This window comes from Vidua chalybeata, chromosome 14, assembly GCF_026979565.1.
Source record: "Vidua chalybeata isolate OUT-0048 chromosome 14, bVidCha1 merged haplotype, whole genome shotgun sequence".
In the NCBI taxonomy this organism is placed as follows: Eukaryota; Metazoa; Chordata; class Aves; order Passeriformes; family Viduidae; genus Vidua; species Vidua chalybeata.
The window spans coordinates 15499291-15514310 of NC_071543.1; the positions used below are offsets into that span (position 1 = coordinate 15499291).

The 15020-nt window shown below is 44.4% G+C and overlaps 1 protein-coding gene across 5 annotated transcripts in view; it reads right to left on the reverse strand.

The window, feature by feature from the left end:
* HDX (highly divergent homeobox) overlaps positions 1–15020 on the reverse strand; it is a 40861-nt gene that overhangs the window by 11983 nt on the left and 13858 nt on the right. For 4 of the 5 annotated variants that reach the window (XM_053955789.1, XM_053955790.1, XM_053955791.1 and 1 more), the window contains 3 exons: positions 13743–13796; positions 5296–5442; positions 1675–1882 (listed from right to left, as the gene is read on the reverse strand). In XM_053955789.1, coding sequence (XP_053811764.1) covers positions 1675–1882; positions 5296–5442; positions 13743–13796 — 409 coding nt within the window. The remainder of the gene's footprint in view (positions 1–1674; positions 1883–5295; positions 5443–13742; positions 13797–15020) is intronic. The other variant, XM_053955793.1, reaches the window with a different exon arrangement.

A 15020-nucleotide genomic window follows, 5' to 3' on the forward strand; every position in this document is an offset into this window, starting at 1 on the left:
ATTACTCTAATTAGGTGACCAAAAATTGCTTTTGTCTGTCCTTCAGAGTGTTTTTTTTGCTGTTGTGCTTTTGGTTTTTTAATAAATTAGGACCAAAAGTTACAGTTCTCAAACATTAGAACAATTCCCTTTCTGTGACTGAACATAACCCATGAGTATTGGGGGAAATATTTTCCAGGAAGTTCAAAACCAGCTGAGTTGCAGCAGTGAAACCTCCTCCTTTGAACTGGAGAAATGAACAGAAATAATTGTAGTGGGAGAATAAAGGAATGAAGGTGGGATTCCTGGATGCTGTGGAAATCCTGTTTCCTTGCACTTCCTTAGGCTTTGACACTAATAATGCACCCAAGTGTTCAGCCTCACCTTGCCTGATGAAAGCCTGGCTCAACCAACACGGAGTTATTCCTCACTTGAGCTACAGACACTTCAAACTCCTCCCTGTCACCATTTTCTCTCAAGCAGATCTGACAAATCAGCTCCTTCCACACCTCAGGCAAATCAAGGACTCTGAGATTCCTCATCTCGCTTGCCTTTCAATCACTTGACCCATTTCTTTACCATCTTATTCCCTCTACAGTCGAGTATGACAAAGCTCTCCTAAACTCATTCCCAGCCGCCTCCGTTCCCCTGCCTCTTCCCTTTAAACTGTTCTGAGGAAATGACAGGATCAAGCCTGGCACACTGAGCTGCAGAGCAGCAGGCCCGAGGTCAGACTCTCTTTTAGCTTGGAGAGCAAAGGCTCCATTGATCTCCTCTAAGCAGAAGCACTGGGAGCAATTAGTGAGTGGGGGATGTGCCGGGCTCACGGACAGGAGGGGCAGGCAGACATCGATCCCATGTGCTCCTCAGGGGGAAAAGGGAATTCAGCTGAAGGCACTTCTCACTCCAGATCCTGCAGTTTACTGAGGACACCCCCTGTGTGTGCAGTTCCAAGGCTCCTGGGCTGTGCCCTGCTCCTGGCTTTGATCTGCTGGTTGTGTTTGCCTGTCAGACAGAGCAGCAGGAGGCCTGGGCAGCTCCTTGTTCCAGCCTGAGCTGAGGGGTTCCCTGCCAGGAGAAATGGGAATGCACAGACCCAGCAGCAGCTCCAGCCCCATCAGTGCTTGGGGTGGCTGAGGATCACAGGGATGGAACTGTGGAATCATGGGTTGGGATGGGAGGGACCTTAAAGCTCATCCAGTGCCACCCCCTGCCAAGACAGGGACACCTTCCAGTGTCCCAGGGTGCTCCCAGCCCTGTCCAACCTGGCCTTGGGCACCTCCAGGCATGGGGTGTCAAATGGAATGGCCATTCCAGGTGGCTGGGAAGAACTGAGTAGTTGGCAGAGAGCATTTTTGAGATCTGGCTTCCTTGGGAAGTGAGGCTTCCCCACCTGTACTGGCTGCCCAGCTCTCACTTGCACCAGCAAAACGTGAATCCTTGACTTCATTTCAGATGAATCTGGCAGAAACAGGGCTCTTGTGACCAAAGGTTTCGCCAATCTTTGTACCACAAACCCAACAAAACTCAGAGACACAGAGGTAGAAGAAAGAGACCAAACAGTACCTTCAGCCCAGGCGGGGTGGAGCACTTGTGACTCTGTCAGACGTTTTTGAATGTGTACAACAGAATCCAAAGCATGCACACTGCACAAAATTGAAAATATAGGCACAGTAGTAACTGCATTCCAAATACCTTGTGAGCTTCCTTCAGATAAGCAGATTGATACTTCATCATTCCTATCATTATCATCCCCCACTTCAGTAGCAGTTTCCTCTCCTGGATTAAGTGCTGATTTAGAAACAAATTCAGATTGATCAGAGAAATCAGCAGGACCTCCTCTAGGGGGTGGGACCTCAATCCCCATTAAACGATATTTCCGTCTTCGATTCCCAATCCAAGTCTTGTAAGAGAAATAAACATGAATGATATCAGAAACTATAACAAAAGCAACAGGCCCCCAACCAAGTGACATCAGCACATCTGAGCTACAGGAGCAAGGGTGCAGCCAGCAGTTCAGGGAGCTGAGTATTCCCCAGTATTTCACCCTCCTGAGGCTGCTTCCCGAAATCCTGTGCCCAGGTTCAGCTTTCCAAGGGAAACAGGAAGGTGCACAGCAAAAGGAAAAGAAGCAAGAGGTACAAGTGGAAGCAAGGGAAGTTGTGATTGGAATTGAGAATGTAATAGAAAAAATAATGCTTTACAGTGAGGTAGAGGGACAGTTTGTCCATAGAAGCCTTGGTAGCTCCAGCTTGGAGGTACTCAACATTTTACTGGATAACATCCTGGGAAACCTGACTTGATTCCAAAGTGAATCCTCCTCCAGATAAAGAGCAGGACTAGGTGACTTTGTAAGGTCTCTGCCGCCCTAAATTATTCAACAAATTTAAAGTAAGATCTTTGATCCAGGTTCTCCTACTCTGCAACTTCCAAAAGGGGACTGAAGCATCCGATGACCCAAACATCTCCCCTGTTCTAGGATTTCTCACAGCACAGGGGGAACTGGCCAAGGTGACAGATCTACAGCACTGCCCTTGGAGGACAGAAAGGAACTTGGAACAATAAAGCTCAGAGCAGCTCATCCTTCAGTCCCCTTTGGCTGTAAAACAGAGCTTTAGGAAAAGTTGTTTGCAGTGAGTGCAGAGGAGCACACTGGGAACAGTCTTGGAGATGAAGTCAGCCCAGGGAACCTGGAAACCCTGCCATGGTGGGATGGAGATGGATGCTTTAAGTTCATCTTACATCAATAAAATTGAATTTCAAAGGAGAAAAAAAAAAAAAAAAAGACCCACATCCTAAATTCTTCAATTGGATCTGTGCACCTGGTCATTAATTTGCCTTCTCTGATGAAGAAACATCTACACCAAAAAGATTCAGAGTTTAATAACATGATGTAACAAGAATTGTCTACAACTCCTAAGGCTCTCCTGTCCTTTGTGTCACTCCTCATCTCACTCAACTCTGCTCAGCAGCCCCTGTATCCCAGACCCTTCATTCCATCAAATCAATTCTCCACTGGAACTCAAGAATCCTTCCCAGAGCCAGGAATCCACTTCTTTACCAACTGCTACTCCCAGTGCTCTTGGGCTGGCTCTCATCCCCCTTCCCACCACGTACACCCCCAGAAACAGGAGCAGCAGTTCCTGGGTTTGCAAACATGATCAGGCCATGGCAAAATGCTCATCCTTTCCAGGAGGCCTCTGCTCCAAATGAGTATCCCAAGACATTAAAATATTTAGGATTTTCTTTAAAGATACACTAAACATCACTCTGGCCTTATTTCAGAAATGCCTGCCCTGTTCCTCTTCCTAGGCTTCAGAGAAAGTTGAGTAAAAAACTTTTTGCTCATAATACCTTGATTACCAAAGAGAAAAAGTGAAGGAATATTAACAGCAGTCCCAACTACTAAACACAGTTTCATGCTGTGCCGGCCTTGGATAAAAAGAAAGCCCTTTTAAAGCTGCATCTCTAACAAGCTAAAAGATAACATGCTGAACACTATTTTTAGCAAATCTTTTTTGTTGGCTGGTATTTGCTTTCCCAGCTTGCTGATTTTCCTCTTCGAAGAATGCACAACAGGTATGCAGAGAACTATCTGGATCATTTTTTCCCATTACCTACAGGTTGGGGAAAAAAATTAAAGAAAACCTCCACACAAGCAGCCCTTTGAGATCTGAGTCTCTTTTTTTCCAAGCAGTGTATTGCCATTCTTTAAATTTTCCCATCATCTTGTGATTTTAACAAACAGCGTTAGCAAAATTTAAAATTGAATCGATCTCTTTTTTTAGCAAAAAAGGCACTTGGGAAAGGCAGATCTTTTCACAGACTTTTCAAAGCAGAAAATCTTTCATTCAACATACTGAGAATGTCAGAGAAGATGAACATGTTTTGATAGTGTCTCAAATTAAATGGGGAAGAGAAGGTTCCCCATCCTGTGTGCTGTGCTGAACAGAGAACATTCTGGAACAGCAGAACAGTGAGGGCAAGAGCAGACTGGAACTGTCACGTGGGAAATCAGCTTGAGAGTTCTATCCCTAAAATACATTCTCCTTAAACACTTCCAGCAAGGTCTGAGTGCATGGGATCATTTGTCATCTGTTCTGGTGCAGGTGATGCCAGAGCCTTCCGGGGTGTCCTGGTCTCTGCCCTGAGGACAGAAACATTCCAGCAGGTGCAAAGTGTCACCCCTTGTGTGCCAAGGGATGTCCCCAAGGGAACAAACCAAGGGAGCCTGGGTGTCACTGTGCTGTCCAGGAGGTGCTGTCAGGGGGAACAGCCTCACCTTTTACAGAGCAAAGGGAAGTCCTTGGAAAACAAGGAGCAGCCTTGCTCTATACAGAGAAAAGAGTGATTCTCTTCAGTCTCCAAAAGTACAATTGGGGTTTTTTAGAATCCCTGTGTGCCCACAAAAACAAATAACCAGATTGGTGTTCAACCCTAAAAGCAGCTTTGGGACCATTTGGATGCACCAAGCCAGAGGTCTCCACAACAGGAGAGTTTCACTGAGGGCTCTCAGCCCTGCTTCTGCAGCAGTGTCAGGAATTTAGGAAATAGGTGCAAAAAGAGGATGAAGCCTGAAAGGAATAATCCCAATTGTCACACGTGTCACAAGGGAAAGGAAGGCTCCTGTCCTTGTCTGACTGCAAACAGTGGAGCCATTTCCTGAGGCTGGGATGAGCAAAGAGACCCCAGAGGTGCTGCTGGGTGTCTGCTCATCCAGGACACAGTCACACAACATCCCAGCCTCTGAGGAGATGATGTGCAGAGGTTCTTGGCAGCCAGGTTATCTCCAGCACACCTGTGCCTCCCTCAGCCACCTACAGCAGCCATCAAAGTGAACTGACCCAGAATTCCTCCATCACACCTCAACCTGCCCTCAAGACAAGTCTTGTAAAGTATTTTTTTTTCCTATTTTGGAGTGTTTTCTTTCATACAATTTTCCCTATATGCATGAATGAGAAGTATTTTCCCTGTATCTTTGGAAAAGCCCTTTTTTGGTATCTTATTAGCAATATAAATAGTACCTTTCAGTTTCTAGGATCTCCCTCAAAAATGTAACACTTTTACTTAAAATCTTCCTCAAGAGAATATCAAACAGCTCCTAGTGCTGCTTCTGCTGCTGATCAATAAGACCCTGACCTGAGGGCTTTTACTAAATATAGACTGCAGAAAGAGCAGGAGAGCACTTCCCAACATGGTCATTCATTATGTAATACGTGAAATCTATTTCAAGCTTCCTCATGAAATTTTTAAAGCCTTTCATCTGTCCTATTTTTGCTCCTGCGACAAGATAAGGGAAGACTCTGGATTTCTTACCCGAACTATTTCACAGTCAACATTTAATTCTGCAGCCACAGCTTCAATTTTCTCTCTGCAGACTGAGCCCAGGCTGGTCATGCCATTGTCCCAGTATTTCTTTAGGGTAGCTAAGTCTCGGTCACTAAATTGTGTGCGGTCCTGTAACTGCAAGATAAAAAAAATACTGTTAGATTGAAAAAAAATCTGCTTATCCTGAGCATTCATGTCCAGAGGTCTCCCACACAGTAACACACATGTTCTTCTGTCTCCATGGCTCTTCTTCTCTTTTAAGACTCCTTTAAGAATTTGGTGGGGTTTTTTTGTTTTTTTTTTAATCCAGGGTGCTTCAGAGTTCCCTGGGATTTGCTGTAAAGGCAGTGGCAGCATTAAGACAAGTTTAAGGCACTTCAGCTTTGTTTCAACTCCACCTGATTTCTTTGGTAATTTGTTTTATCTCATTCTATAATGCCTTACTGAAAATAACTTTTTTTCCCCCTTGTGCTGTTTACTCTCTCCACCCAATTTATGCAAATTACTCCTTAAAGGCTTTTCAAGTTTCTCACCCTCCCCCCTTAAAGTTCTTTTATCTTACTGCAAACTACAACACATGCATAATTCAAAGGATTCTGACTTCCTAAAGGGAATACTTTAATGTTTATGTGGTGAGCTTGAGTTTAAATTGGTTCCACTGTTTATCCAAGAGTTCCCAAACTCTTTGTCTACGTTTATCAAAACATGTGATAGTGGATCAATGATAAAAGGAGTAACACTTAGAAAGAATTCCTAGACATCTTACCAGTGTTTGAACTGGTGTGAGTACAGAAAGTATTTCCCTAGTAGAGATTCCAAGCTTTATCAAAACCTTTTTGCACAGAATTTTCTCTAAAATCTACAGTTTCATTACTCCAATCCATGTTTTTCACTTCTGCTATTCAGAGGACAGAAAACCAACCACAAAGTGCATTGGTAACTTGTAGCCCATGTGCCACATGTGTCATTATTTCAGTAGCTCAATTGGGTTCATGATTTCAATAGCTGAATTCTGTGTTTGCTCATTTAACAACTGTTAAAAGTTAGAAAGTTAGAAAGAAATAATTTTACGTGGAATAAAAAGTAGTTTTACAGAACCAGGATCATTTGACAATCTTGTACAGTTCTCAGTTTTAGCTTTTGTTACTCTTCAGAATATCGTAATTGTTGCAATTTTCTTCTCTTAAAAATTACTATTTCTCAAAATGCTAGAAGCACTTGAGTCTCCTCAATGTAGGAACACAAAAGAGGGGCATCAAACCTTTGTCTTCTTGAAGTAATTCCAGTAAAAAGATACACCAGATAAATTCACATCCCTGACTGCTCAGGGCCACCTCACCTCCTCAAGGACCCTGGGTGCTTTTAAACATAAGTAACTAACACTGCCTGCAGGTCCTGCAGAGTCCCCACTGCTGCAAGCCCTGCAGTGAACTCACAGAGCTCCCTGGGATCAGTGCCCCACACAGCAACCCCTCACATTTACCATCCACAGCCTCAACCCCCCCTGGAACATCCAAATTTGCACTCCCAGGTGCAATTCTCTCATTTCAGCCCATCCACTTGATGTTGCACTCAATGATCCCTGTAGGGTCCCTTCCAGCTCAGAACAGTCTGTGGAATTCAGGGGAGCACCAGGAAATGTGCCAGGTGTTACAGCACAGGTAAGGGGGAACCTTGCTCAGGTTGGCTTTTCCCACCCAGGTGGTTGCGTTGGCCAAATTAGAACAAAGCCCAAAGAAAGTCCAGCTGCTGCTGGAGGAAGCTCAGGTTTCTTTTTGCCATGTGGTTTTCCAGTTATTCAGAAATGCTTCCTCTCCTGGAAGAACCCAGGGCAAGGCCTGGGTAGCAGGAAAAGTGATCTGCAAGAGGATCCTGCCTTCGACTAAAGGCACCCAGAGCCTGCCTTGAGTTCCCCAAGCAGAGTTCCTCTGCTCAGGAAGGTGCAGAGCCTGCCCAGCTTTTACTTACTCAAAACAATGATTTTACATGGAAAAAGCAGAATTTAGCAAAAGCACCTGGCCTTCAAAAATTTTGCTTAAAAAGCAGAGTCAGATCTTTTCCATTTTAGTGGATAGATGTTAATTCTGATGACCTACTGCAAATGTTTCAATAAAAATCTTATTAGATACATCACAATTCAATGGTTTTCACCTCACAATTGCTGTATAATTATGTTAATATAATTTTTATTTTCTACTTTGGGGTCTCTGTTTCATTTTGGCTATTTTGTTCTGCCAAGACCAGCACTGAGGAGCCCCTGTGCTCTGCCAAGTGAGCAGCTCTGTGGGATCTCAGAGATCCTGAAGGATCATCATTTATACACCCTGCTCTCAATTGCTGCACCAGCATCATGGGATCAGTGTCACTCCTTAAGCTCAGTAGATGTAAATGACACTTGAGCATGTCCAAATCTCAGCTCCAGATTAGCTGCCTTCGTGTGCCAGGCTGTGCCACAGGCCTTATCAGCACTTTCTTAGGGAAATCACAAACTACCTTCAATTACAGGATCATCCCCTTGACATGGATCATACCCAAGTTTGCCTTCTGCATTATAAACTGCTTAAAAATTACATAATGCCTTTTGTCAGAAAATAAAGGATAGAATTTCGACACTGTACATGTAACTAAGCTTCCATCAATTTAGTTAATAACCTTCTCATGCTTAATATCATCAGAGGAAATGAGGGACCTAGAGGAAAGCCTGACAAATATCATAACATTCATCATTACAGGAAAAAATATCAAAAGATAATATTGGAAAGCTTCATATTTATGACAATACTTATAGGTGAAGGCAAGCCAGTAATTCAGTTCTTATTTTTTACGTCATTAACTCAGCTCTGAACGCAATTCTCATTTCCTGTCTTCAGACACCCAGCTTGCTGATTCAAGGCTTGGCTTTGACAGTGCTGGCTGTTGGCTGAATCCTTTACATTTCTCAGTTCTGTTGGCCACAGTTTAAAAAGCAGCAGAGGCTCTGTCCAGCAGAATCCAGCCTATCCACTCCCAAGGAAAAGCAAATTGAATCAGCAGTTGTGCTGAGTGCAGGGTTAAACCCAGCTTATCCCCGACCTCCCAAGTGGAACAACAACATCCTTGGAGGAGATGACCCAGTTTATCAGGGACATTCCTGGCTCTTTGCCAGCCCCTCATCCCCCCCACCGTGCAGCAATTTCTGTGGTGCAAATCCGGTGTCTATAATTGGGGTGAATAATTGCACGCAGTGGAGTGTCCTTATCCTGCCTTTGCTCAGAGCCTGCGTTTTCACATCGGCTTTTATGCAGCACTTGAAAATGTTTCAGGCCACATGCACAAAAGCTATACACAAATTTCAGATTATTAATCAAAGATATGCTAAAAAATGGAAGAATTAGAGGTTTTATACATAACTTACATTTATGCTGCAGCTGAGCACTGCGTGTGGTGTTCATTTCAATTGCAGTGAAATCATATTAAATCAACATTCAGTTCTGATACTTGGTGATGAAATGGGCTGAGGTAATGCTTATTTTTAGCAAACAAACCTCTCACAAACAAATTTTCCATGCCTTTGATCCCTGTCACTGCTTCTCTGTTATATTTTGGGAGGAATGGGAAGATCAGAAGCACTCAAAGTATTCAAGGTATGAATAAATCCCAGATTCTTCTGTACAAAAGCGTCATTTTGCCTTATTCACCTTTCTCAGTGACGCCAGCATGGACCTCTCTGAACCCTGACACTAATTAATACCTGTTTTCTTCAGAGGATTATCAATTCCCACCTCAGAATCTTATTTGTATGTATCAACAGTGATTTCTGAATCATTCCAGTACGCTTCTCCCTTCCCCATCTGCACCATTTAATATAATTTTTGCTTTTCAGTTCATTATTTCTTGATTTCCCACATACAAATTCTGAAGGTCTGCATTTTCCCCTAACACACCAAGATATTTAACCTCATTAAAGCTCTTCCAGATTACACATTCCTTCAGCCTGAGGTTTCAGCTTCAGGTTTCACCAGTGCCACAAAGCTGCCCCCTGTCAGTGACAGCCATCCTGAGCTTAGGCTGGACACAGCTGCTCACACACAGCTGCACAAATTCAGGCACAAAGGTGTCTGAAAGCAACCTTCCACTCCTCCTGCTCACCACTGGTAGGTTTCTGCAGCAGAGACTTTTTGCATCTTTCCCCACTGGCTGGGTAAGCGTGAAGTTTGCTCTGATGGAAGCAGAACTGATAAATATTTCATAGCACCCCATTGTGAGAAGAGCTGTAACTGCTTCAGCATGCAGCCAAAATTACAGATATTCTGTTACTATCTGTTTCTAAATCAAACTCAACTAAAAAGATGGGAAAAAAAAAGAAGAGGTATCAATGCAATGAACAGTCCAGCAAAGAAATTACACTCTGAGCCCCAGTCATCTCACTCTAATTTCCAAACCAACCCTCAAACCACACAAACTGACAACTCACCCTTCTGGAGATTTTGAGCTGATCTGTGTAATAGTGGATGTTCAGCCTCAAAGTAAACTGATTTTTAGATTTTTAATTATGATTCTTACTTGATCTATCAATGTCTTCCTCACATTGGACCAGAAAGTTTTGCAGTTCCTGTTCAGACAGGATGCATGCCTTGCCTGCAGGTTCACAGCAGACAATGAGCCAGGGTGATCTGTGGCACATCACGGAATAAAAAATGGCCAGACTTGTCCCCCTTTGCATTCCTTCAGCACTGCTGTGGGACAGGAGGTGCTCTTCCCTGCCACGCTGTGGATGGTTTACCAAAGCTGAAATACCTTGAGATAGGTAGTCAAGTATGTCACAGAAGGAGGAAACACTCCAGTCAGCATTGCAAATGGCACAAAGCAGGAACAAGCCCAGTGTCCCCACGCAGAGACCTCCAGCTGGGCTCACCTCCCACTGCAGACCCCCACTGGCTCGCTCAGACACGCTCCCACTCACTTGACTGAGCCACAGTTTTCTCCCTTCCTGGGAGAGCAGAGAAAGTGCAGAGAACTCCCCAAGCTCCTCCTGGAATAGTTTTAAAGCAAAAGGCAGAGCTGAGGTGCCCTCTGACTGCAGGAGCTTTAATCCCTGCCGGGGTTTCTCTGTGAAGCTGCTCTGAGGTGTTTGCTCTCAGCTCTCATTGTTCTCCTGAGCCTTGCACACCCCAGGCCAAGGAGGAGCTTTCTTTAGAGTTGTACTGATGTGTCTCCCCCACAAAATCCAGCTGTGCTCCCATGCCCAGAACAGCTGGGGGCAGGTGTCACACCTCAGCCCCTCCAACTGCTCAAAGTGTGCCTGCACTCCTGTGACAGAGTTTCAGTCAAATAGCCAATGTGCAAACAGTGATACAAAAATCAAAATCTAGCACTCTCCACCCATTTCAGGTCTTTCCTGTCCCCAGATACATCAGTCTGAGAGCCCAGACACCCCAAAGTGAAGCTCAGGGCAGACAAGCATCCTCTGTCCCCCAAAATGAAACTTCACCATGAAGGCCCAGCTTACCCAGAGCCACCACCTGTGTGCCAAATGTTCTCCAGAGCACACCAGTACTTTTAAATCTACCACAAACACAACCCATTCTGCTCAGACCTCAGATGACACAGAACTGAAGCACAGTCAGTACACTCAAGACCTAACAGAAGTGAAGATATTTTCCCTTTTAATTCTCCTTAACTGGTACCTTCACTGCTATTTTTGAATCCTTGTTATCCTTCCACCACCCTGTGAAAAACCAAAAATCAATGCATTCATAAAGGCCACTGCACATGCACCAGGACAGAACACAGAACTCTGTCATTTCCAAAGACACTCTCATGAGTTACTGAGAGGGTGATATTTCTAGACTAATATTCATTAACAATCAGGATTACATCATTCTACAGCAGAGCTGAGCAGACAAGAGTTTCTGCAGAACTGCACAGCTTTTATTTCTCTCCTGATACAGTTGAAGGACAGGGCAAGGGAAACAAAACATCAAGGAAGAAGATTAAAAATTCAAAGCATCTAAAAGACAATCTTCTCCATTTTAACCAAAATACAGATTAGCCTTTTTCCTGTTTGAATGGCAGTAATTGCCATAATGGCACTTCTACAACTCTATCCATTCTATTTCTGTTCCCTCACACTCTTTATTCAAAAGAATTTCACAGTTGAAATCAAAGTTTCTAGGAAGTAGGAGCTTTTTCTCCTTTGCTTGTCTTACCCCTGTGTGTACACAGCAGTTTCAGAGTGCCAAGTCCTCAATTTGCCCCCTGAAGGAGACTGATTCTGCACTCAGACTGGGAAAGTGCATCCACACATCTGGACACAGATGTTGTCAAACAGATTGTATTAACCAGTGGGTTTTATGCATTTTATTGATTAAAAGGACAAATGAGCAAAGGTCTAAGGAAAAAGAATTCTCTAATTACCATCCTTAACGGTCTCTCACTGCAGGAAAGACATTGAGAGGCTGGAGACAGAGAAGGGAATGGAGCTGGGAAAGGTCTGGAGCACCAGGAGGGGCTGAGGGAGCTGAGGGGGCTCAGCCTGGAGAAAAGGAGGCTCAGGGGGGGACCCTGTGGCTCTGCACAGCTCCTGACAGGAGGGGACAGCCAGGGGAGGCTCTGCTCCCAGGGACAGGGACAGGAGGAGAGGAAAGGGCCTCAGGCTGGGCCAGGGGAGGCTCAGGTTGGATATCAGGAAATATTTTATCACTGAAAGGGTTGTAAAGCATTGGAACAGGCTGCCCAGGGAAGGAGTGGAATCACCATCCCTGGAAGTGTTCATAAAACATGTGGATGTGGCCCTTGGGGACATGGTTTAGTGGCATCCATACTGATGCTGGGCTGACTCAATGATCTTTAAGGTATTTTCAAACCTCAAGGGCTCTATGATTAATGAACAGGCACCTCCACATCCTTGAAAGTTTAGAATTTACTCCAGGAATGTCTTCTACAGCTGAGGTCAGGTATCCAGCATGACCACAAAGCCCAACAACCCCCCAGTGATGCAGGCAGGGGTCAACATCATCCCACTCCCAGCCCTGGGCTCCCAGTGCCAAATCTGAGCTGGCTCTGGCACACACCTGACCCCCAGAACAGCACTGAACTCTAAAAGCAACCTCAGCAGTAGAATTTGTACCTGTCAGCTCACACACCCAACCTGGATTACCTTACAGCTGGATACTGGCTATGGATGGGGTGGCAGGGTACTGGGAGGGAGGGGGAAAACCTCCCCATTTAGCTGTGAAACTCTACCCAGGACACTCCTCAGCTCCTTGGTGAGATGCTCTAAAAGGTCATTAAGTGATGAGAGGGAATGAACCTTCCAGAAAAGAGCTGCATTTTAAAAAGCCTCCTCAAGAGAATTAGCACTTAGGAAAGAAAGAAGATGGATTGAGCACAACAGGATTTGTACAAAAGTACCAGTTCCTCTGGGAGATGCTCTTGTAAAGTACTCTCTGTACAAAAAGAAGTAAGTCATTGTACCAAACTCTGCAGAAATGGGAAGTGCTTCAGCTGAGACCTAGAATACTCTGAGAGAAAACACCATTAATGTGATGGTCCTTAGATTTCTACTTATACAGGAAATATTGCCACACTCACACTTTTTGAAGACTAAAAGAACCGAAAATAATAAAGAAAAAAGTTCTGATTACAGCAGGAGAAAGCAAGGAAAGGCTCTTCCATTGCCTAGACCTCACTGCCAGGGCACTGCCAGCTCCACACACTGGGGAGTTTGGTTACCAGACACTTCCCCAGCTGCTGCTTCTGACAGAGCTGGAGTGACAGAGCAGCCCCTGGAGAGCCTGGCTGCACCATCCCAGCTGAGGCTGGATTTGCTGGTAAGGAGGCAGAACTGACACCTCCTCAAAGACAAGCTGGAAATGCTCAGCACTAAATCAACAAAAGAGTTGGGCAGGTTTTTTTTCCCCCTGACAAAAGCTGTGTCATACCTTGTGTTCTGGTTTGGAGTTGTCTGTGAATTAAGGACACTAAACTGGCTGATTCTGCTACTGTGAAATGACATTTATGTGGATAAAATTAGACTTGATCAAGTTCCTACAGCCAGCACTGACTAATTCTGTGCATGTGCAGAGAAGCTGCAGAGGGAGTTACTCTCTTAAGCAATCAGTTGCCCCAATTAACAACCACTTTACTTTCAATATAAAAACCATATTCTGAACTCCAAACTCAGTCCTTATCAACTCAGATGTTGTGTTTGAGCTAAGAGCACGATTCCTACCTGGGCATCACCTCACACTGGATTCTGACCTTGACCTGGTTTTAAAGATAGACATCAACTTCACCTCAACTGAAACACTGCACCTGCAGATAAGGTTTGTATCAAAGGAAAAAGGGAAAAACCCACCCAAGGTCAATAGAACTGACATTTTCAAAAATGCATTTTTATCAACTTTTCATTGTTTCACTCAATGCATTAGATACTTAAATGGAAATGTACTTACTGCTCTTTTTCTGGAACAACCTGTAATCCAAGGCACAGTAAGGTTTCCTGAAATCTGCAGAGGAGAAGGAGGAAACAGAACAGAAAACAAGAGCAGCTTAAGTTGCTGTGAGAGCCAATAGTGAGACTTCAGCACTGTGCATTCAATTCTGACACCAATGTCTGTAAACACGTTAAGACTGAAAACCAAAGTCACACTCACCTTTATGCCAAGAATAAAACACTGTTTCTTTGGGTGAGGGCAAGATAACACAGTGACAACTTGGGTGTTTCTCTACCCCAAAACTCGTACTTCACAACAGTTTCCCTTTCCACCTGGCAGGATGAGCAGGCTGGAGTCAGACAAGGGCTGAGGACTGAGCTGCCCTTCCATCTTTTCCAATTACATCACTTCAACGTCCAGAAGAAATGCTCTCATGTTTGTCACTGAGCTGTTCAATGCCTCATGTTAAAGATTTGAATACCAGCAGAAAAATTAGGGATATCAGGATGGAGAAGGAAGAGGAAGGAGTGCAAAGGCAAAGGAGAACTGCTTCCATTCCTATTGCTTCTCCATCATTCCCAGAGGTCAGAGTTTATTAAATAAAAATCTCAGAGTGTTTTCCCTGACCATCTGAGGTGTGTCACAGCCTGGAATATTTTAGGCTTATTTAAGATCCCATGTGCATCTTCTGCTGCAGACAAGCAATGCTTGAGAGACTAAACACAGCTCTGGAGAGATCAATCACCTGTGAGGAAAAAACCTGTGCATTTCTGCTGCCTGACCCAAACTGCTCTGAGAGTTTTGGTATTTGCAAAGTGCTTCACTGATGGCTCTTGCAGCATGAGCACAAGCACAGCAGCCCTGGTGCAGGTGGCTGCTGTACAAGCACATAAACACTTTTATTCTTCAAGCTTTTAGCTGGAAGCACTTGGAGGCCACCCAAGGTCAGACACTTTCTCATTACAGCACAAAGAGGGTTTGAGGGGGATGGAAAGGAGCACCCTCCCCTCCCAAGGGCCGGCCTGCATCAGGGTTTGAGCCTAAAATATTCTTCACTGCACACACACATTTTAGAAATTCTGTAAAGTTATGTCTCTTACAACCCTATATCCCACACAACAGCTTCACACCACAGAATCCAATGCAAAGGCACCCTGAGGAACCACCCAGGTGGCTCCTCTTCACCCATTTAAAGGGGGCTACAAAAAAAAGTGCTTTTATATGGGAATAAAGCAACATCTACCTGGCAGAGCATTAAGGGTTGCTGGGAAGACAAATGCACACAGTTCTAACAGG